Source organism: Beta vulgaris, chromosome 7 (genome assembly GCF_026745355.1).
Source record: "Beta vulgaris subsp. vulgaris cultivar EL10 chromosome 7, EL10.2, whole genome shotgun sequence".
NCBI classification, from domain to species: domain Eukaryota; kingdom Viridiplantae; phylum Streptophyta; class Magnoliopsida; order Caryophyllales; family Amaranthaceae; genus Beta; species Beta vulgaris.
Genome location: NC_079208.1, coordinates 41,167,143 through 41,191,451, shown reverse-complemented (window position 1 = coordinate 41,191,451; position 24,309 = coordinate 41,167,143). Strand labels below are relative to the sequence as shown.

The following is a 24,309-nucleotide window of genomic DNA, read 5'->3' as shown; positions in this document are numbered from 1 at the left end:
TTCTGATCTGATCTGATCTGACTAGATCTGAAATAAGCAAAAATAAGGTGAACTGAACATACCCTTATTTTAACTTATTTCAAAAAAAAAAGATAAGATAAGATAAAATAAGATAAGATCATATCAGATAAGATAAGATAAGATAAAATAAGATGTTAGACACATGCAATAAACTATCTTATAAGAAAAGATATATAAGATAAGATAAGACAAAATAAGTTGAATCAAACGGACCATAAAGCATGAAATAGAGATTGAAAAGGTGGAGAGAGAAACCAAAAAGTGTGTTAAAACTAAAAAGTAGGTCAAAATATTAAAAAAGGGGTTAATAGAAATAGAAAAAGAGGAGAAAATAGATGAAACATATTATCAAAAATATAAAAAGAAACAATAATTTCTCCGTTCTGTTTTAAATGAAACATTTGTGTTTCACGCAACTCAAAAAGTGTCTTTAATCATTAATATCATTAGTTGTGTACACGTAAAAAATATAAAAAAGTTATAATTTGATAGTATGCATCGAGATGAATCTAACAAGATCCCACTTGACTATGTTTATTTTTATATAATGGCGATAAATTGGAGCCAAAATTGATCAATAAATAGTGTCATTTCACCCAATGTTTCATTTAAAACAAAACAAAGGGAATATATAGATTAAAGAAAAACGGATAAAAAAAAGTGTTTAGATTAAATAAAAATTGAGGAATATGAACTATAAACTTTGCCACCACTTGCCTACATAAATTAAAATCGTCCTCTTTCTAAAATTTTCAACTTTTGAGTTTTCCACACTATCTTTAACTTTTGGTCACTCTCATTTTTGGAACTCTTGGACTCACAAACACATGGAACCCACATATGGGAATATTACAATGATTATATGCATTACAGGATTTAGTTAATCATCTCTTGTTTCCTCCATTGTCCAAATCATTGCATCGAATGGGTCGTATATGAGATCAGTGCCACGTGTAGGATCACAAAATTAAGATATACTATTAGCGAACATGGTTACCCTTCACTTTATAAGGAAGTGAGACAGTACGTTGGATGCGCTGCAAAGCAGCGGTGGTGGTGCTAAACGGCAAAGGGAAAAAGTTCAAGAACGTCTATGCTTCCAATGGTGGGCGTGCAAATCTAATGGTATCTATAGTAATCCAATCAAATATAATGGTATTTCTTAGTTAATGTTCCATTACAATCTATAATTTAGTTATCCAATTTCTCTGGCTTTACTTATCTACAATGTTTTCTCATGTATGTCTCCCTCTATTACTCTTTTCGTTTCAATTTTGATTATAATTTCTCATGTATATCTCATTTAATTTATTATTTCGTCACAATTTAACGATTTTAATCTACTATTTCACTTATACTTCCTCCGTATCAAATAAAATGCTAAACTTTTCTAAATAGGATGTTTCAAATAAGATGCTACACCTTTTTTTTTTACTTCTCTTATTTGATAAGTTTTGCGTTGTAAAATTACTTAAATACCCTTATTTTATAAAATTATTTTTGATTACATTTTATGATGTAAAACAATTAAAGTAATAAATCTACTTAATCTTTCTCCTAACTACTCAATTATATATTCCAACCACCCTTTTCCCCTTCTTCCACAACACACAACCCACCTTCCGTTCTTCCACAACCAACAATCAAGACCACCAACCACCACACCTTCCTCTTCCTCCTGCTCCCTCTCTCCTTCGCTGAAAATCACCTCCAAAAAATTTGCTGACCATGTCCAAGAACCACAACCACCACCATCCACCTTCGATCTCAACGAAATTCTACCACCACCATCGATCTCCACAAATTCTACCAAAAATTCTACCACAAATCATCAAACTCTAACTCAAATCCTAACAAAATTCTACCATAAATTATCAAACCCTCACGAATTTCCACCTTCGTAACACCTTGCGTGCGACCTTAATTGCCTCTTTCGCTAACCCCGGAGATGATGATCACTCGATGATGAAGATCTAACCCTAACTCAAAACCTAACGAAATTCTAACACAAATCATTAAACCTAACTTGATGATAGAGGAGTGTAGGATGCGCCAGAGATGTTTATTGTTGTTGGTCGAAGACGACGAAGATCTGAAGATCGCTCGATCTGAAGAGAGAGTGAGATAAGAGGAGAGTGATTGGAATTCTTATCGCGCAAGCTGCTTTTTTGGGTTTGACGTCGCCGGAGAGAAAGAAGGAGGAAAATTAGGAGAAAGAGTGTTGGTTTCTTTAATGGTCGTGATGCTGGTGGCGGCAGGGGGGTGTTGAAAATGGTTCTGATGGTGGCGGATTGGTGTTGGTGGTGTTGTGTTCGGTTCAAGTAGTAGCAAGGTGGTGCTTGTGGTGGCGAGGTGGTGGCTGCTGGCGGTGGCAAGGTGGTGTTGGTGGATCCCAAGTGTTGGTGGATGGATTAATTAGTTGTGTTATTTATTGATTTAATCGCATACCCTTCCCCATTTATTTCCAGGACCGCTTTCAGGAACTCCCATGTTAAGAAGAATTTACCTTTGGGTTATTTGCACAGGACCCTCACCTAGAGGCCCAACAAGCACTCCAACTCCCCCTCCCCCACAACAATTTCGAAATTATGCTTCCATCAAGACTTGAATCTTGGTCTCCCATGTGGGAGACAGGAAGCGCTAACATTGGATCCAAGGGTTCTTGATCCTCCCTATTTAATTATACACTAAGAAAAATTGTCTCGAAGTTCGTATTTCTAAATGTATAACATCTTATGTGAACGGAGGAAGTATATGTAAACAAAATGCTACTGTTTTTTTTTTAAAAAAAGACAGACAACAAGACCTCCTCTGCAGATTTTAATTTTTTTTCCTATTATACTTGCTTTTGCACAATCTCCAACATTAAATCTACACATGAAACTTTTTTTTTTTTTTAGAAGACGTGGAAAGTTGAATCATTATATTTTCTTCCAAGTTATGCCATTGAACTTTTTATTTGTTATACGTTATATCCTCAGTCAATATTAACTTTTTCTTACTTAGTTTCTTATGTTCAATTTATTAGACTTATAATAGAAGAAAGAAACACTCTTAGGCTATGTTTAGTTCATCTGAAATTTTCTGATCTGAACTTATCTGATCTGATCTGAACTTATTTTTTTTGATCTGATCTGATCTGAACTTATTTTTTCTGATTACAAGATCTTATCTTTTAGATTTTTCTCAATATATAAGAAAAAATATAGTCATGTGGGGTCTTGTTTGATTCGTCTCAATGAGTACTTTATTAATATTCAATTATTATAGTTTTTACTAATATGTAATGAAAGATATAATGATTTTTAAATATAAGCATAATCTGAACTGATCTGAACTTATTTTTTCTGATCTGATCTGATCTGATCTGATCTGATCTGATCTGATTAGATCTGAAATAAGCAAAATTAAGGTGAACTGAACATAGCCTTAGCCTTTAAAAGGGTAGTAGAAAATCAATGGAGCAGCAGGCTAACATCGTAATTTTTAATGAAAAAACTTCCTCATATTTGAAGTCAAATTACTGAAAATAAGATAATAAAAGAAAAACATAATATTAGCTTAATAAAGGGGTCACAAAAGTTACTTTGTATATACAAAGTTGAGGGTCTCCAATTACAAAGTTCCGCATAGTAAACCAAGTTTTCTTCTCTCTTTTCTCTCTCAAATCCTAGCCTCTCTTACCTTTTTTCACCAATTAGGGCCCATCATGGATGATTTCATCCATGGCAAGCCCCTTTTTCCCTTTTTTTTTCAATTTTTAGTTCATTTATTTCTTGTTTTGTTAAATAAAATAGTATCTCTTTATGAGATTTTCTCAAACCCTGTTATGGGGTTTTTAGTCTTTGTTGTGGAGATCTCCTTCTCCCCCATGATAGTTGTGAGTATGGTTCTTTTATCTTCAGGTAGGAGAAATTGTTCTCATTGTTTGAAGTTCGACACTGAACATGAAGGTATGTGAATCTCGGATGCGGTCAACATGGCGAGATCAAGAATGTTTTTTCCCAAACTATGTCATAATGATATACTTTCCCAAATAGCTGTTTGATTCAGCAAATACAAGAGGGCTGCGCTGTATTGTTCGATTTGATTCATTGTAATTTCTTGGAAGATTAATTTGATGTAACCTTGTTTGATTGGATTTTGTTTTTCTTTAATACCTATTGTAAATGTTGTTTGACCTTCAATTAATGAAATTTCTCGTTCAAAAAAAAAAAATACAGAACAAAAAAATTTAAGGGGCACAACTTAGAAAAAGAAGAAATATATGCTGAATAAAAATATAGGAATTGATGTTTGATTAAATGGTGAACTTTCTCACCTTCCCTAAAAAAGACTAGGGTTTAACTTAAGGGAGATTAGAGAGAAATATATGCTGAATAAAAATAAGGGCTTGTTTGGGAACTAGGATTTCATTTGAAATTCTGAATTTGGCCCAAATCAGGTGTTTGGGTACTCAATAGAATTGGATTTGAAATTGGGCCAATTACAACTCAATTCCAAACCATGTTAGAAAAAGCTATTTTCAAATCAGACCCCCTCCCCATGTGATTTCAAATTCTGGCCCAGTCCAAATGTCAGCCCTTCCCCTAAAAAAACCACGATTCTCTCTCTCCTCCTTCAACGATTGATTTCTCGACAATGGAATTTAAGTTCCTGCGGATTCTTGCACGAATTTCCGGTTGATCTCAAAGATTAAAAGAACTAATTTGCGATTGATATCAAAGATTGAGGAACGATTTTACATCTGAAGGTACAATTTTTTTTTCGTGTTTTTCCTACTTCTGTAATTAGGTTTTTTCTAATATAGTCGAGTTTATGATTTTTTTTGCTTTTTTGATGATTAAATTTGTGAATTTGATATTTCTTTGGCTATAATCATATTGCGTTTTACTTATTTATGTCGGATTTTGCGGAATTAGGGTTTGGTTTCGGATTTTGCGGAAATAGGTTGCGATTTAGATTTGATTTCTGGTGTTTACTTGCTCAGTTTGCTTTGAATCTTGTTATTAGAATTTTATGTCTGTTAACTTGCTCAGTTTGATTTGGAGCTGATTTTCCTTCGGGATGGCATCATTGTATCATAATGTTCAACAACCAAAAAAATTTAGAATTGTGCATCTGTTTCTTGACCGTTAAAAAATATGAGAAATTATACCTTTCGAGATGACAATGATGATGAAAGAGTTGAATCAAATATGGTAATTCTAAGGTTCTTAAATCTTGATGCAAGTTCAATATCCTGTGCATTGGCCACAAAAAAAAGTCTTGTAAAGTGGCCTTAATTTGTTTCTCTTTACTCTCTAGATGTTATAGGTGTTTAAATATAGTTCTTTGACGTATCAAACCATATGGTGTGGAATCTGAATGACCAGATTAGATATGCAGTACTCTGTAAATTAGTATACTAATGACGAGTTTAACAAAAGATGTTGAAAGATTGCTTGCTCACTAATAGTTTAGAGCTACATTTTACTTGGCTAAATAGTAGTTTAGAGATAGCATCATCTTTCCTTTCTGTTTTCTTCTGTTCTTTTCTTTGGGTTTGTGAGACCTACTCTTTGCAGGATTAGTTTTGATTATGGCAAATCACCTGTAGCTAGCAGTTTGATGTGGGTCTGAGTTACTCTGCTTCTAAGCTAGAGTACATCAAAATTAGTTGGATTTAAACAAGCTATTATTATGTATTGATTGAATATATATGTATTAAGTTTACCCGATTATCATGTAATGGAAGCTGAATTCCCTGAACATGGAGATACCTTTGAATAATTTGTTCAAGGCTGCAAAAATTAAGTGCATATATGCATAACACCTTATTGATTAGCTTAAACAATTAAAATGTCGTCTAGTAAGAATTTCATGAACATAAACATGTAGTAATAAGCTAGTTTTCAATTATGCATGGTCCCCTAAATTTCCTCCCTGAGGATTCTTTCATCTCATATAATCATTACTAAAGGGTAAAATATGAGTAAATTTATTAGTATATGCTGCAAATTTTCAATTGACGTACATCTTATGTCTGAAGTATGGTGTTTCGGTTAAAAATTGATGATCTCATTGAGTGAATGCAACCTGCTGCCGAGCTCTGCATTTGTGCTCTGAGTACTGATTTTTCTGCTTCAATTTTCACATACTGCTGTGAGGTGATGTTTATGCTGTTTGTTTTCCTCACATTGGAAACTTGAACCATTAAGTCATCCAACAGCTATTAGTTCTTCCAAATGATTCTTGCTGCTAGATTAGTTCTTCCAAATGATTCTTCCTGTAGATTAGTTCTGATAGCATCACTAAGGCTACTCTGAAGTTGTAAGCATGTTCTGAAACTACAAATTTTGCTTTAGTTTAGTAACAAAAGTTACCTAATTTTGCGGCCAGATTAGTTCTTCCAAATTTTTCTTGTGCAATTATGTTCTACTATCATTTCCAGGACAACAAAAATGCAGCCTCTTATCGCAACAAGTGCATAGAGAATTGGGAAGATATATGCACTCTATTCGGTGCAGATAGAGCTGTTGGGGATGGTTTAGAACAACATGATGAGGCAACGGACGCCATGGAGGAGGAAATGATAAGTGAAGGAAAGAGCTCATCCAAGGATCCAATTGTTTCGGGCTCTCGCAAGTGCAAAATAGATAGTGTAGCTGATGCGGTCAACAGTTTTGCCGAGTCCTTCAGAGAATATGTGCAAAGCAAAATGAACGACACCCCGAAACCCACTTGTCAAGAGATATATATCGTTGTGTCTGAAGTATATGGCATTTCTAGGAATCAGATTATGAGGGCAGTAAAAAGGTTTATGAATGGTAATCCCGATGAGTTTCTAATGTTGAAAGAGCTACCGGAGGATGAGAAACTTGATTGGGTACTCTTGTGCCTTGCTGAGTAGTTTGACTCACTTTCATGTTATTGTAGGTTTTTTCCGTTACTTTATCAAATACTACTCTTAAATGTTGCTCTCGATGTTGAGATAACTTTTATTATAACAATTTTGGATTGTTGGAATGTCAAATGCCTTTTATTTGCTAAGGATTTAATATTTTTTGTTGAATGCAATTACAAGATTATCCAAACAATAGCATGGAATTAGAATTCCGGAATTCAATTCCAATGTTTTCCAAACACATACATAGATTTGAAATATTGGAATTCAATTCCCATGTTCCCCAAACGAGTTTGAGAAATTGGAATTGAAATTCAAATACATGATTTCAAATTTTAGAATTAGAATACAATAATTAAAATGAAATTCGGGTTCCCAAACGCTACCTAAAGGAATTGATTGTAATGAACCTCTAAGTTATTCTTGCCTATTAAAAAAACGATTTTTTCACCAGGTACCCTTGTACTTTATCAAAATTCATGGGGTACCCCTAATTTTTAAAAAACGAACCAGGCACCCTTATTATTTCCACAAAATGCATGAAATGTCCTTAATGACTAATTGTGTCAAGTTTTCCATTAGTTATTAACCCTAATTTCTATTTTAAACCTTAATCCTAACACCTATCCTGACCTTAACCCTAAACTCTAACCCTAACCTTAACCACCAGTCCACCACCCCTCCCCCACCCTCGCACCACCCCCAGCAGTCCCACCCTCCCAGCACCGCTCCCCCACCTTCCCACCACCCACAATAGCCCCCTCCTTTACCTCCCGCAAGCCCCCTTCCCCACCCCCGTTGTTTTCCATCGAAGTCCCCCCACCCCCTCTTCTTGCAAAACAAACACACACACTCATGCGAATGGGCTACTATATTGTTGTTTTGTGGCGGCAACAAGCAACACGTGGTGATGTGGTGGTTCACGAAGAGGATAGTAACTGAAGGTGAGCAGGAAGCAACAAGATATGGTGATGTGGTGGCTACAAGCTAAGGGTTGGTTGGCTACGGGGGGTGCAAGGGAGGGGCTGTGGCGGGTGCGGGAAGGGGGTGGCAACGAGGGTGGGGGAGGGTGGGCTACGGTGGTGGAGGAAGGGGTGGTTGGGTGATTAGGGTTAGGATTTCGGGTGGAGGTTAGGTGTTAGGAGATTAGGGTTAGGTTTAGGTTTTTGGGATTAGAATTAGAGAGGTTAATTAGGGTTTAAAGGGTAATTAAGGTTAATGACTAATAGAAAGTTGACATCATTAGTCATTAAGGACATTTCATGCATTTTGTGGAAATAGTAAGATACCTGGTGCATTTTTTGAAAACTAAGGGTAACTCATAAATTTTGAAAAATTATAGGAATACGTGGTGAAAAAACCCTAAAATAAATATTGAACAAAAACATATTATAGGAATACGTGATGAAAAAACCCTAAAATAAATATTGAACAAAAACATAAATAAAACACGAACACTCCAGAGGAGGGCGAAATAATTCAAAAATAAGCTATTTGTTCATGAAATCAGCAACGGTACAACTGAAAATATAAAACAAAATCATGTCCTTCCTACAGAAAAAAGACACCAATATTTTTTTCAATGACAATGTCCCAACCAGTCAAAACTCCCTTTTCTCAAAAAGCAACAAAAAACCTATCAAAGAAACAAGCACTCCTTCTCTGCACTCCAACAACACTACTGAAAGTGAAACACTTTCTCTCTTTCTCTCCTGCATTGTTAAAAAATGGCCATTTTCATTTTGATGTTCCTCTGTTGTGTTGTTTCATCTTCTTCTTCTTCTTCTTCTTCTTTAACAACAGCAACAACAGCAACAAGAGCAACAACAGATGTTGAGCTTCTTCTTTACAAAATAAAACCCACCTTACAAGGACAAGGTAAAAGTGAAAGTCTATTACTTGCTTCATGGAATGAAAGCATTCCACTTTGTCAATGGAGAGGTTTAAAATGGGTATTCTCAAATGGAAGTTCTCTTAACTGTGATTCACTATCATCACCTCCTTGGTCTAGTCTTTCTCTCTACAAAAACCCTTCTCTTCACCTCCAATCTCTTCAACTTCCCTCTGCTAATCTCTCTGGTACCATTCCTCGAGAGCTAGGCGAGCTTTCTGCCTTGCAAACCCTTTATCTTGGTGTCAATTCCTTGTCTCAGGGTGTCCCTTTAGAGCTTGGTTATAGCTCCTCACTTACAGATGTTGATTTTGGACAGAATTTGCTTACTGGTTCTCTCTCCCCTTCCATTTGGAACCTCTGTGATCGCCTCGTTTCGCTTCGCTTTCATGGTAATTATCTCTCTTCTTCTCTCCCTGCACCTGCTTTGCCTAATGCTACTTGTGATCATTTGAAAGTTGTTGATTTTGGGGATAACAAGTTGTCTGGTTTCTTTCCTGATTTTTTAACTACCTTTAGGAATCTTCAGGTTCTTGATCTTAGTAACAATATGTTTACTGGCCTCATTCCTAATGATATGGCTCAGTTAAATCTTGATAAGTTGAATTTGTCTTTTAATAATTTTACTGGGATGTTGCCAAATTTTGGGGACACTAAGTTTGGCCCTGAGGCTTTTAAAGGGAATGATCCTGGCTTGTGTGGCTACCCTTTGAGAAATTGCAATGGAGGGACTAGTTTGACCCCTGGTGCAATTGCTGGTCTTGTCATTGGTTTGATGACCGGTTCCGTCGTTGCTGTGTCTGTGTTGATTGGGTATATGCAAAATAGGAGGAGGAAGAATAGGGGTGAGAATGAGGATGATTTGGAGGAATGTGAAGAGGATGATACTACTGGTGAAACTGGTGAAGCTAAGCTTATTGTGTTTCAAGGCGGCGAGAATTTAACATTAGAGGATGTTTTGAATGCTACTGGCCAAGTTATTGAGAAGACGAGCTATGGAACTTCCTATAAGGCAAAGCTTGCAGATGGAGGAACTATTGCTTTGAGGTTATTAAGAGAAGGTTGTTGCAAAGATAGGAGTTCTTGTTTGCCTGTGGTAAAGCAGTTGGGTCGTCTTCGACATGAGAATTTGGATCCCTTAAGAGCTTTCTATCAAGGAAAGAGAGGAGAGAAGCTGCTCATTTGCGATTATGTTCCTACCAGAACTCTCCATGAGCTTTTACATGGTAAGTGTCACTTCGTGTCTGATTTTCTGCTATATTTTTTTGTCTATATCTTTCTTAACAGTACCGTATATGATCCAAGAAAACAAAGTTTAACATATGCAGTCAACTAATTTGGGTGCGTTCTCTTTACAGTAAAAATGTATGTTTTGGGCTGATGAGGGCCAATAAGGTGTGATAAGTTAACCATATAAATAAGTTCAGGTGAAGAGAAGGCACCCTTAACATTCAATTTACATGGAAATAAAACAAAGTAAAATATAGTTTACATGATCATTAGGTTTGTATTAAGGCTAAAAACTAATTACTTCCTTAACCTTGCACTACCACTGTCCACTGGTAAGATTACTGTAAGTTGTTAATACATGAATGGTCAAGTTGTCAAGAAGTATTGCACCTAATCTGCTTCAGCTGGAAAACAGTTGCTTATATGCTTCAATATCATAGATGATTCTTTTGGTGAGTTTAAAGAGTTTTTTGTGGATTGACTGTTCCTTCGATGATTTATTGTGGATATGTAGACACATAAACAGACTTATTTGAATTTGATACATCATTGGTTTTTCTGTAATGCTTGTTTAGAGCCGTGCAAAGTTTCTGCTCTTAACATGATAACAAGTATCCACCTTTGGTCGGCATTACTTGCATTATAAAGTGGGTCTGAGGTCAGTAAGAGCAAATTTCACTGAGGACTTATGTCTGCAGTCATACTATGTTTTCTTCTATAGTACTCCTACTGTGAAGTGAATTTCTATAATGTTCTACTTTGATCATATGGGGAATATAGTGTTTCTATATGCTGGAAATGCTTTCCCAAAAGAGTGACACTAACATGGACTGACAATCAATGTCAAGTATTGCGTTGGCTATAATGTCAGATGAGTTGTTGTCCTTTTGTTCACGACTTCATGTTATGTCACCCCAAATTCAGATTGATTCTCTATGTTTTGACCCTTTCTAAGACTTGATAAGATGTCAATTTCAACCTTTGAGTTTGAAGTATGGGCCTGAGGCTCAACTGAAGTTGGGAATCTGGTCGAATCAAGTTCTGAATTACATAGGATTTTAAAGCATGATAGGTGCTACAACAATGTGACCTAGTCCACTGGTATCGTTGACTCTTAGCTGCTTAACCTGGCCTTCAAGCGAGTTTACGCTTGCTTTCAATAGGACATGGTAAGTTGGTAACCACATTCAAGTCAGAATCATCCTTAACTAGAAGCCTTAATATTAAAGTGAACATAAAACTTTATTTCGAAGAACCATGCCCTCTTCTTAAATTTTGATCGAGCAGCTCTATATAGCATGTTTGACTCTTTAAATGCTCAAGTTAATGGTACGGGTTCCTTGTAAGTTGTAAGTGGGTTTTAAATGATTATTGGGTGCTAAATGAAGCAGTAAGTATTTAACTCTTCAAACAGAAGAACATTAGCTATCAATTCGCTACATTGAATAGACCTTTCTTTCTCTTCTTTATTAAGAACGAGTTATTATCTTTTTTCGTTTTTTATTTATTAGCTGGGTGAGGGAGAGGCTTAACAGTTGCTTAGCAAAAGCTAAACATGGCCATGGGCTGAGCACAAATGGGGCCGAGCCCGAAAAAGTGGGTTCAGTAATGGGTTGGATAAGCATCAGTTCGGCCCAGTGAAACCAGAAACGCGGGACGTACGGCCGAATCGCGTTCTGGTTCGTTCGTACCGAATCGCGAAACGAACGCGACCCAAATCGCTGGGGTTCGCGTTTCAGTACGGTGGTCATGGCGTTTCCTTTTTCTTCTTCCAGTGTTCATAATTTTGATTTTTGTTATGTTTTTCGAAAGCTTTTTTTTTTGGAAGAGATGATGGAAAGCTGAAAGGTTGAAGATGATGGAAAGCTGAAAGGTTGAAGATGATGCACAGTGTAATATGAGACAAAAGTACAAACACAACTTGAGAAGCTTTAATGCTTTATTGGGGCCCATCATTTATTTTTTACGGTTTACCTTTCATTTTTTATTTTTTTTGTTTTTTGAAAAGGTGTATGGTTGCATTGGGAACTAGCAAGGTTGCAAGTTGCAACTAATATTGAATTTTTTAGCAGTATTAGTTTTACAAGTTAGTAGTCATTAAATATTAATTTTTTTATTTTGTTTAGTTGCAAAGTTTTTCTTGTTTTTTTTTATGTAATCATATTTTGAGAAATGAGAAATGGATTTAATTTTAAATACATTTTTAGTTCTGTTTATATTAAACTAAACACCAAACGTTCCCGATTCACTCAAGGTAGCGTTTCCCGTTTCCGTTTCCGTCCCGCGTTTCGTATCGAATTTCGTCCCTTGTATCATTGGTTCGGCCGATCAACTGGGCTAGGCTGGTCTGGGAAGACATTATGGTGGCCAGTATAGCCCATTTGAAGGAACTAGTTCAGGATCAGTGACGCCCTAAGTATGTCCATTGGCCACCTCTAGCAGAAGCAGATAACATTGCATGTGTGAAGTAAACTTGTGACGTGTGAGGGACGTTTCTTGTTCAATCGTACTTGTCATTGAAAGTATCTAGTACTGTTAAATTTTATATTTGTTGAAAGTGTAAGACCTTTATCAATATCTTACTACGTAGACAAGTTTTCTGAAAGAATTTTCCCACCACTAGGGGAATTAAAAACTTTATAATGGAATCATCTGTTCTTTGGTATCTGAAAGCCTGAATTTGTTTTGCATGATTACACCTAAGCTCCTTGGTATCTGATTCTATATGGCTAAAACTTACTTAGTCCGCAGCTTATTTTAATATGAGGGCGAAATTATATACTTCGAGAGCCTTACTTTACAATTCCATTAGAGGTATTATGTCATATGTCATCCAAACTCTTTGCTTCACCTCGAAATGCATGTATATATTACTTGAACAATCTTATATAACCATGTACTTGACACTTCATTCTTAAACGATATTGGGCATAAATTTATATAACACGTACCCATGTCCTACACTAGAAGCTGAAAGAAACGTGGACTCTACCCAAAGTGTATTAATATATACATATCTTCACTAAAGTTTCTTTAGTTGCTAATTGGCTTCAGCCATAGCAGATGAAGGATGTTACTACATTCACCACTGCTCAGAAGAGAAATGTTGAGCATCTGGATCAATTTAGGCTGGCAAGACTGAACATTCTCTAGTAGAGTCGCCCTATGTTGTCCAGACACGGACCAAGAGTCTACTCGAATACTGTCCAAGGGTCCGACTCGGCTATTTTGTAGAAAAAGTTTAAAATGAAGTATCCAAGTGAAGTGTCATGTCGGACACTACACTACACGACACAACACCCGTTTTTTGAGGTAAATGAAGGTGTCGGAGTAACATAAGAGTCGCCTAACCGAGGAAACTCTGTCATTCGTAATTACAAAGAAATCAAATGCTAGTAGGCTAAATGAAAGTTTACTTTCAAATGCGTAATCTCATTGATCTGTTTAAATCTTTATAGGCCTTGTTGGCTCGTAGCTTTTGGTCCAGCTCTTTGCAGTTCAATGTCATGAGTAACATAGAAATCAAAAGCCAATATGTAAATCAACTTAACTTGAGACTTTGATCAGTATCAACGTAGCTGCAGCATGCTTTCATTTTCTTGAAACTTCGGATTTTATCATAGTTGATACTTGATAGTCCTCATCTATTTTACAACCATCAGTGCTGTAATCATTGTGTTTGTATATATAGAGCAAAAGGCCACTGATTTCCCTTTTCAGAATTATTGTGATCTTACAGTGTCAGGCCTTTGTTACTTGACTATGGCATAATTACTTTGGCTATTTTAGTTTTTCTTGACTCATTGCAGTGCTCACTGAATTTTGAAATGTGCTTTCACCAGAACCTAAGCCTGGGAAGCCGGTGCTAAACTGGGTTCGACGCCACAAAATTGCACTTGGTGTAGCCAGAGGACTAGCATATCTTCATACAGGCCTAGAGACAACGATGACTCACGGGAACGTGAAATCCAAGAATGTACTCGTCGATGATTTCTTTGTAGCTAGACTTACTGAAATTGGGGTAGACAAGCTGGTGATCCCTGATGTAGCTGACGAAATGTTGTCTCAACTGAAAACAGACGGATACAGGGCTCCAGAGCTTCAAAAGATGAATAAATGCAATCCAAGGACTGATGTTTATGCATTTGGTATACTATTGCTGGAGATTTTGATAGGGAAAAAACCTGACAAAAATTCTCGAAGTGGCGATTATATGGATTTACCATCAATGGTAAAAACAGCTGTTCTGGAGGAGACAACAATGGAGGTTTTTGACGTTGAGGTTTTGAAGGGGATTAGAAGTCCCATGGAAGACGGATTGGTTCATGCATTAAAGCTTGCGATGGGTTGCTGTGCTCCAGTGGCTTCTGCAAGACCCACAATGGAGGAAGTGCTGAAGCAGTTGGAGGAGAATAGACCCAGAAACAGGTCTGCTTTATACAGCCCTACTGAAACTAGAAGTGGGACAGGTACTCCCTTTTAGTCTCCCCCCTTAATTCTTTTTCCTTCTTTTCTTCTTTCTTTTTTGTTAGGTTTGAGGGTTAAGACCTGCGTGTCTGTAGTCTGTAGTTCTGTACTACTGTAGGGACAATTCTCTATTATCGATACCATTTTCCGTGCATGTAGTTTCTAGCAGATGTAGTAGAATTATTAGAAGTGATTCATTTATCTATTCTGGGTTTCTCAACTAATTTCCTATATTATGTTATAGTTGTGTTTAATGATTAGATAAATGATATGCTTTTGGTTGTAGCAAAGCTTGTTATACTTCTCTCTCCTTCTAAATGCATTTCGATTGGTTTATGATCATCGAAAACGTGTACAATAAGAACAGTTTGTTCTACATTGCTTTCTAGTGGTTTAATGTACCCGGTAGGCAGTAAGATTCGAGTATCTAAGAAAGAACGAGAAAATTTCGTTTGCATCTGATGTTTGATACTCAGTGGGCCTGGAGAAGATGTCCATATCAGTGGTTGGATATCTTTCAGCTAATCAAAGTAACATTACCAACGGATTTGCAACAAGAAATCAGGAAAGTTTTCCTCTTTGAGGCATGACAAACCCACATTCATTTCTTACATGTGTTTCCGTTTCCAACCAGACAATTTGTTCCTTCATGTCACTTCGTACTTCACGGGATTTTAGCTACACGTTTGGCCATTTTTGTTGGTTTGTCGCTTCATATTCATACTCCATATTAGTTTGCTGCTTCTATCATAGCGCAAGTCATTTGTATTAGTTCCTCTATACGACTATAAGCATTACCTTGCTCAACTCGCCAGTTTTAAACTATTTACCAAACAAAAAAAATTATTTGGTTGATGAAGAGTTCAGAAACAAGTTGGCCTAATTGAAAGGACAGTCTAATTGAAGTGAATTCAATTTGTAACTCTTGCTCAACTCGCATCTATAAGTTTGGTTGCGTATTCAGTTCTCAATTGAACTTGGTGGGTCTAATAAATTATTTTGTAATGTTAGTCAGAGATTTATCACATGTCTTTGCCTAAAACGCACCCACTTTACCACATGTAGTATACAAGCCTTAAATTATTTTGATGCAAAAATATATTTACATCTTCAGAGTTTGCATTTGGAACAATAATTCATTGAAGTGGGGCAAAAGCATTTCTGCACATAAAAAGTAATGAACAAGAGAGCACAAGTAAATGCAATGAATAATGAAAAATCAAAATTCTTGTTTGCTGAATATGACTTGTAATACTATTCCACCTTGATGGTTACAATCTCCAATTCCTTGTTTTGTTTTTGCTATCTTTTAATCTGAGGACCAATGTTTTGAAGTTGGGAATCAAATGAACAATGGGAAAGTTCAGAAGAGGTACTATTACAACTTAAGAAATGAACAACGCTTCCAGAATCACCCCAGTTACGGTTTTAATAAACGAAACCGTTTACAAATGGAAGCGAGAAGGAGGTTGAGCTATGACAAGGAGACAGAGTTCAACTACAGGTGAAGTGGTGAACATTGTGAAGGTGATAAAGGAGATATGAAATTTACACTATACTCAATATAGTTGACGTGAGGAACGAAATATGGGTAAGAAGCTTATAAAACCTGAAACAGGGAGAAAAGAAAAAGGCAAATATTTGCTTTGTTTTCTGTTCTTGTTCTTGTTGTAAATTCCTTTTGGCTGTTCGGTATTCTGCTTTAATTGTATAGGATATTAGAATAAATTGGGTTAACATTGTCGACCACGACGACAAGTGAGAACACCAGCACCTGAAGTTAGGGAAGCGACGAGGCTCGATGGCTTGGCGGCCAAGCTGGAGGCTCTGGCATAGCTGGCACCGGCTCCTGCTCCAGAGGCAGTGAAATAAGCTCCATTAAGAAAGAGATCTCCTTCTGACCTCCAGTTCCAGTTCTTCCAATTTCCCTCAGTTGTGACCCTCTTAGTCACCTATTTAATGCACAGCAGATATCTTCAGATTCATATACTTTCTTTCCTACATATAATTCTCAACTAGAGTAGTTATTCTTACCTCTTTGGCAAAGCGGTTAACTGGGGCAAGGTATCTGTTTCCCTGGCTGTTAATAGTGGGTTCTGCACTTCCTCCAATGGCATACATTTCCCAGTGGGTGTAGTCATTGTTCACAACATGGAAATACCCATGTCTACACCTGCATATTAAGTTTTGTTTCAGTTATTAAGCTACTGCTCGGATCACCCAACGAGGAAAAACAAAAGGTGATGGGGGCTTGGGCTAGGGGCGATTAAAATCCAGTTTCGATCGATTACCTTGGCATTCTCTGCATAAGACCTTCTCCGAAGTGATTGTAGGCAATAGTGACTTGCATGACCTTATCCTTTACATATGAGTCACTGTGACCCAGCAACATCACCTGTTTCCCATCAAAAGCATAAAATAAGAAACATGCTCAGGGACATGGTAGTATTTAAATTGAATGCATAATATGGGCGTGTTCTTATCACCCTTGGCTTATTAGACTTTGTTGGGACTGATCAACCCTCAAACTCTTTTTTAAGGTAAAAAGAACGCACCCTATAACAGAGTCTGATCAATAATAATTTACCTCATTGTGGTGAGTGAAGAAATTGTTAGAAATGGTAATGGCAGTGGAGCCAATGACGGCGTCAATTAGGCCATCAGCACAATTAGCAAGAGAGTTGTGGTCAATCCAAATATGACTTGAACCAAAGATGGAAATCCCATCACCATCAGCTATACCTCTAAAGCCATAATGAGAAGGAGAATTTCTGACCATTGCATTACCAGTTGGTTTGCAATCATGGATGTGTATACCATGGATAATAATGTTAGTTATATATTGAACTGTAATGCAAGCTCCATTAGCAATATGGACATTCGCGCCTCGTCCATCTATGGTCTTAAAGCTGTTCATAATGAGCTCTTCCTTCAAAGTGATCACCATGTCTCTCTTAAAAACAATCCATAATGGCTCATCTTGGATGACTGCGTGGCGGAGTGTTCCAGGCTTTGGGTTCACTGCATCGTTGTCACTTGGGTCAGTAACCACGTAGAATCGACCATCACGACCACCAACGGCATTGCGACCGAATCCAATTGCACAATCAGCAAGCCGCTTTCGGTTATTGTGCCAGTCAGAATCACATCTCCAACAGTCATCAATTGGGTTCCCTGTTCCACAGGAGAAGTATCCCAAGTTTCTCCTTGCTGTGCTGTTGTCAATGCTCCTGCAATATAATTAAAGAAGATTAAGTTGTTTTATCCAAATCATCCAATTATGAGATCATTAAAAAAAGTTACAATTAGGGACTGTACTATACACACAATCAGACTTTTCATGTGACAACATGTGCAGGGTGTGTGATGGTCATACAGATGGGATGAAATACGGATCCATACGGAAAAAAGCAGGGGTCAGCAGAGAATTTATTGCTACATCCTTCTTGGTACTGGACAGTTTCTTTTTTTTTTTTTTAGGGTGTTGGACAGTTAGAGTAAAAATAGAATTCCTGTACTCTCATTAGTCTCATTTGATATAAATAAGAAAAGGACATAATACTCTTAGTAGCTAAAATAAACGATGTGGTGTGTCGGTGGGACTAACTAATTCTATGATAGGTACTCGTAGCAACGAATAGAAGGCTTCTCATTAAATGAGAGTTTGGTCACATCATATTATATTGAATCCCTCAAGAATTTGCCAATTTTGCTGAACAGGGTTATGTCCATATAACAAAACTAAAAAACAAAAACACTTCAAAGCTTTGAAATAAAATGTGACCATATGGTTGTCTGAAATAGATTTTTGTCCCCCCTTATTAACCATAATCCGTTTGATTAAAACGGGATGGAGCCAAAGATCAAAACACCTAAGTAGCCAAAGCTACAAAACACTCAAGACGTCAACTAACTATAAACACGTTATTGTTAAAAAAAACACATCTAAATCGTCTATAGTTTTTTAGACGGGATCTTTTAATTTCTCTAGAAATCGGATGATACATCTTTTATATCAAATGTCAAGATTGCATGAAGGGATGTTTTAAAAATCTCTTTTTTCTAATTTAGGTGTCACAACTTAGTGATAGGAAGTGGATAAAACGAAATGAAGAGGGTGCTGAATTTAGTAGTTTCTACTGATTTAGGAAAGGGGAGCATATGCAAGGTGTCAGGGTTCACAAGAAAGAGGAAAAAAGTTTTATGAATATGGTATATATGTACGTATGACCTTTGCAGTTGCATTATTGGCAAAGCCAAATTTGGGACCTTTCAATCCAAGCTCTTCATTGAGGAGGGTTTCAAAAGGGTCAAAAAACTTATCAATGAGATAGAGGAACGCATCTATGATCTATCTATAACTACATAACCATACTAAAGGCATGATTTGAAATATTGGCTTGGTCTACGTTGTTGGTATCCATTCTTATCGGTGTATTTGGTCATATTTATTGCAACAGACATTGGGTAGAAGGGAATTTGGAGGAGTTCCCAATATCTCAAATGCATTAAATACATTTCTTTAAATGAAAATAGTTTAAGAATTCAAGACATATTTTCACATTAACTGAGGTAATAACAAGTAAAAAAAAAAAAACTAAAGGAGTACTTTATAATTGTTTAGGATTAACGAAGAGTTTTCCTCCGTGGGCGGCGCTTTACTTCTGACTAGATCTTGGCCTTGCCGACATATGCATGAGCAATATCACCCGACAACGAAAAATCCTATATGTGGTCAAGACTCGAGGTAAAAAAATTTCTTTTTTGTTCGTTTTTGTACCAGGAAAAAAATTCCCTTCTAACCCGGAATTGATTGCTTATAAACATAAATCCTATAGACAGTCAAAGTGTCTTTTACAAAGATTATATGGACTTGTTAATAATAAAGATTAATTCTACAAGTGTGCTTTACAAAGATTATGATATGGTCTTGTTAATTATTGCATTAGTACTAAACAATTCTCCAACTTAAAGAGACGAAATATATACAAGTAATAATCTTAATTTGGAAAATGTTAAGGTGGTTTTGGTTGACAATCCTTTCTAGAGAAGTAGAGAAAACCTAATAGCGAATTAAATATCTTAGAGTGAATACAATCGAAAATATTGCGTACATTACGCTCTTATCTATCTCTCTCAAAGGGTCAAATGAGATATCAAGAAGGATATCTTGAGTAAATTTTAGTGAAAATTCTAAGTTGTTGATAATAATGATGACCATGACATTCTAATGATTTAGATTGATTTAGTATGAGTGCAAAAATTAAAATTATATGTAAACCATCAAATTTAAATGGTCATATTTGTTATGAATATTCCCTCCGATTTTTTTTTTAAATTTACACATTATATATTACTCCCTCCTTTTCCTAAAGATCTTCCCCACTTACTGTTCCTACAGATAACAAGGAAAATCAAGTTGTGTGGGGCATGGTGTGAGTAAAGTAGGAGAGAGAAAGGGGTTAAGATAAATAAACAAATATAAAGGGGTTAAAGTAGGAGAGAGAAATGGAGTAAAATTGAATTAATAATGTAATGGTGGACCATATGATAGTGACATGAGAGGGTAAATAGAGAAATTTATTTTGCCAAATAAGGAATAAAGCAAAAGAGGAAAGATCTTTTGAAAACACCCTTAAACGGAAAGAGGGAAGATCTTTAGGAAACGGAGGGAGTATTCACATAATATGTTTGAACCGTCTTTTGTGGTTTGTATGTTAATATATAAAAGCATAATTATGTGAGAACGTTACATTTGTTTAAAATTTGTATAATTTTAATAGTGATTAATAAAAAATACTCACTCCATCACATAATATAATGCTTGTTTTCTTTTTGCACGATCCTCAACATATACCTTTTAACTTTCAATATCTTCGATTCCGTATTAATAAAAAAATATAAGAAGTTGATATTCTAAAAATACACATTGGACGAACTTAAAAAGATCTTTTTTTTTTTGTATATACTAATGAGAATATTTGGTCAAAACATTTTAAATCTTGATTTCAAAGAGAGGAATAAACACTATATTATAAAACGGATGAAATATTAAGGATTTTTTCTTATCAACAAGCTTGAAAGTTAATTAAAAAAGTAATATAATGACTGATTGACCATAATCTATGACTGTTAAGAATGGAAAAACAGACATCAGGTATAAATGCATTATGCGGAAATCTCGTGGCAGACGCATGTGGGTTTACCAATCAAACAGAAACAAGAGATTATAATATCCCAATAACATGGGATGGGCTAAATTCCACAAAAAAGGCATCATATTAAATTTAAACACGTAACATACAAAATCTCATTAGTAACATGAACCTACTTAATTTATTAAGAACCTCGTAAAGATATATAAATACCAAAGAAGAGAGCCACTGACAAGTAGAAAAAATGCTCACATAGCACTAGAGTCTAGAGAGTGGACCACCTTCTATTAAAAAATCTCTACGCATGAAATTTCAGTTGACATAATATTATTGGCTAGAATGTGTCAATGTAAATTGTTATTTATTTATGAAAAACTATATGCAGCTCTAAGGGCTGTATATAAGAAGCTAAAAATGAAAATAAGTTATCTTAATTGATCATTTATTACATCGGCTGATGCAAAATTTTTCCATCAATTCACAACTTATTTCCATTTTAAGTAGTGTATTTATGTCTTATATACAATCCTAAATACTGCATATAACATAACTCTTTTTATTATTTAAAAGAATTAGTGAATTCTCACTCCTTTTGACTCTACCGTCAATTGTGGCATAATAGAGGAAGAAAATGACACCTTACTACTATAGCATTTTCACTACATTGACATGCATGTTCTAATAAAGTTGAATGGAAGAATTTAAGAGGAATTGTGGTGGGTGAGATTTCTGGTGGTGAGCATTAAATAGATATGCATTTTAATTTTAAAATTTTTTGATTTTAAAGTTATAGGAAGATGGAGATTACCTTTGGACCATGGATACTATCTCTTCTGGTTGTTCAACTGCAGCTTGCTCACTTTTCACTTCAGCTTCCCTGGCCCTGGAATAAGCATTTCATTGACCAAAAACAATGAGATTTACTTTAGAACAGTTAACTTCATACTTGGGTGATCTATAAGGAAAGATTCTTTTTCTTTGAGCTAGTAACATCCAATATGTACAAATTGTGAATTAAGATTCGACATAACTAACTTTTACTGTTCATATGAAAAAAATTGTTACAGTAAACTTTTAAGTTTGAGATTTGACTAATCCATTAACTTAATTTGACATAAATTAAAGTAGTAACCTATATATATGGCAAGAATACCGTTGAGATTTCAAAAGTGAATATGTTTTTAAATTAGAGAATCTTAAGTCCCTCCATTATAAGTACGAAAACGGTTGGGGTTTCCAAAATGGATGGAGAAACCACATAGCCAATTCCGTGCTGCATAGGTTACTCCATATACTAATGTGGATGATTGATAATACCTTATTAGGTACAAATCATACTCCATGATATTTAAGGTGCATTTTTAAATATCTTAAAGTACTAGCATATGGTTTGTGAGTTGAATGAAAACTCAAATAGATCATATCTTACAAATTTATGATTTATTTTAGCGCATTTTTACTTCAGTAATTCATTAAGTCAATTCGCGGAATAAATTAACAAAGTCTTGTCAAAATGGGATTAGACACTCTTAGATTAACAAAGTCTTGTCAAAATGGCATTAGATACTCCTAATTTAAGATTCTTAATTAATGAATAAATTCCATTTTATCAGCAAGTAACAGAACTAGTCTAACAATACGTCAAACAAACTCCAATCTGCTACCAGCAATAACGGAACTACCAGAACTAGAGCACTACTGTCGAGTGTCGACAAACGACACAGAAAAAATTTCTTGACGTCGTCGTTTAACAACCTCATATACCTAAAATGACAAAACTAACCTCATTTTCATAGCTGAAAATGCGTACTTGGAGGGTATATCATGGAAATGAGTTTTACTTTTTCAACATGGCATTAATTGGTGAAATGCTCTTGACAACAGAGAAAAAGCAGAACAAAATACTGCAATGCTTAATGTTTTTTTTTTGTGATCCTTAAAAGGATTAACATAACAATCTAGAGATAGAAACTAATAAATAGTGAAATCCAACTCGTCAGTTTAATACACCGGATAGGTAGCATTGCTCAACGAATAAGATTTCACATTTAATTTTAGTTTTTACTCCGTGATCCATATGTTCGGATTCTAGATTTCAAAGGAAAACTCTTTTATTCACCTAAAACTTATAGTAAAACTTCAGCATTAACAAATAACTAACCAACTAACTAACTAACCTGTCCGCCATCGACGAGTTCTTTAAGCTCTTCAACTGTTCTTCAACCCTATAAAAACAAAAATTCAATGAAGTTTAGTATCAATTTTACGCAAAACAAGGGATTTGAAACAGTGTAGCTAAAACGATACGATACTTTAAAGTTTGGACGTCATCGTTATGCATTCTGCCATTGGCGAAAGCAAAGGAGATCGCAGAAATAAATAATGTTAAGAGAGCAAATTTTCTTAGAGAAATTTCCGCCATTTGCACTCTTTCTCTCTCTTAAACAACTCTGTTTTTCTCTCTTCTAAAATTTGTAATAGGAAGAGTTAAAGAGTTGCGAGAGAGGAGAGTTAAAGACAAATGGTGAGGATCGGCGGGTTTTTATAAGAGAAAGGACGGGCCTAATATGCCTCTTTTTTCAACCTTTTTTTTTCCTGTATATTATAAGATAAAAAAACCTTTTTAAGTACTAATTAATGCAATAGTAGATAAAAGGATATAAATGAAGCATATAGATTATAGATATTAGATAGTACTACTGCTAAGTGCTGACTAATTATCGACCTAATATTTTACCCGATCTCGGTATCTAACTGCTACTAACTGAACTCTACGACTCACTATGAGGCATGATGTGCGCGGAATTGTTGAAATAATGAGATTCTACAACTCCGTGGGGCCTTTAGGTAAGGGGCGGGTTCATCAATAGTTTTTCAAGTAGCGTAAGGGTGCGTTCTGTTCAACTTTAAAAATTAAGTTTCAGGTCCAATAAGTTCAGATAAGTTCAGATAAGTTACAATAAGGTCTAATAAGTGCAATAAGTTCCAATAAGGTCTAATAAGGTCCAATAAGTTCCAATCAGGTGCAATAAGTTCCAATCAGGTCTAATAAGGTCCAATAAGTTCCAATCAGGTCTAGTAAGGTCCAATAAGGTCCAAATAGTCAATGTTTAATAAACATTTGTATTACCCTTCAAAAAAATAATAATAATAAACATTTGTATTATTGTCCACTATTTTGTTATTCATAATTTCATATCACTATTAGCGGATTATGTTATTATTAGAATTTTAATTAAAGTACCATAATGATTATATAGTATTATACTTGTATTAGTGTCTATTATTTTATTATTTATTTGTATTATGTCTATTATTTTATTATTTATTTGTATTATGTCTATTATTTTATTATTCATATTACTATTAGCTGATTATGTTATTATTAGATTTTTTTTTATTAAAGTACCACAATGTATAGTATTATACTTGTATTATTTTTTTTCGATCAGTTGGTTTTATTTTCATTGATTAGGAAAAGGAGAATCAGGCCCATAATCAAGCCTTTTACAATGAAAGTTCACTGAAACTCTTGCTCAGCTTAAATTAGTAACTACTAGTATTTTATAAAATTAATTTTTGATTTTCTACTAGTGTTTTATAAAATTAAAACAACACTATTAGATATATTAGTGATGAAAGTTATCTATAGGCAAATA

General features: G+C 35.3%; 2 protein-coding genes and 1 long non-coding RNA gene across 3 annotated transcripts; 2 read left to right on the top strand and 1 right to left on the bottom strand.

Moving 5' to 3' along the window:
- The first annotated feature begins 799 nt into the window (after positions 1 to 799).
- Positions 800 to 7,061, top strand: LOC130589435 (uncharacterized). The gene is made up of 3 exons (XR_008967103.1): positions 800 to 1,176; positions 3,927 to 4,774; positions 6,531 to 7,061. It is a non-coding gene; the product is annotated as an uncharacterized LOC130589435 (long non-coding RNA).
- A 1,408-nt stretch (positions 7,062 to 8,469) lies between these two features.
- LOC104899453 (putative kinase-like protein TMKL1) lies at positions 8,470 to 14,719 on the top strand. The gene is made up of 2 exons (XM_010686648.4): positions 8,470 to 10,024; positions 13,871 to 14,719. The coding sequence occupies exons 1-2, from the start codon at positions 8,635 to 8,637 to the stop codon at positions 14,509 to 14,511; spliced, it is 2,031 nt and encodes a 676-aa protein (XP_010684950.2). The 5' UTR covers positions 8,470 to 8,634; the 3' UTR covers positions 14,512 to 14,719.
- Positions 14,720 to 15,704: 985 nt separating this feature from the next.
- On the bottom strand, positions 15,705 to 23,172 carry LOC104899452 (probable pectate lyase 8). Its single transcript, XM_010686647.4, has 7 exons — positions 22,963 to 23,172; positions 22,828 to 22,875; positions 21,459 to 21,533; positions 17,083 to 17,725; positions 16,787 to 16,890; positions 16,530 to 16,668; positions 15,705 to 16,447 (listed from the first exon to the last, which is right to left on the bottom strand). Exons 1-7 carry the CDS (start codon positions 23,070 to 23,072, stop codon positions 16,229 to 16,231), a joined length of 1,338 nt encoding a protein of 445 aa, XP_010684949.2. The 5' UTR covers positions 23,073 to 23,172; the 3' UTR covers positions 15,705 to 16,228.
- Between the last annotated feature and the right edge of the window lie 1,137 nt (positions 23,173 to 24,309).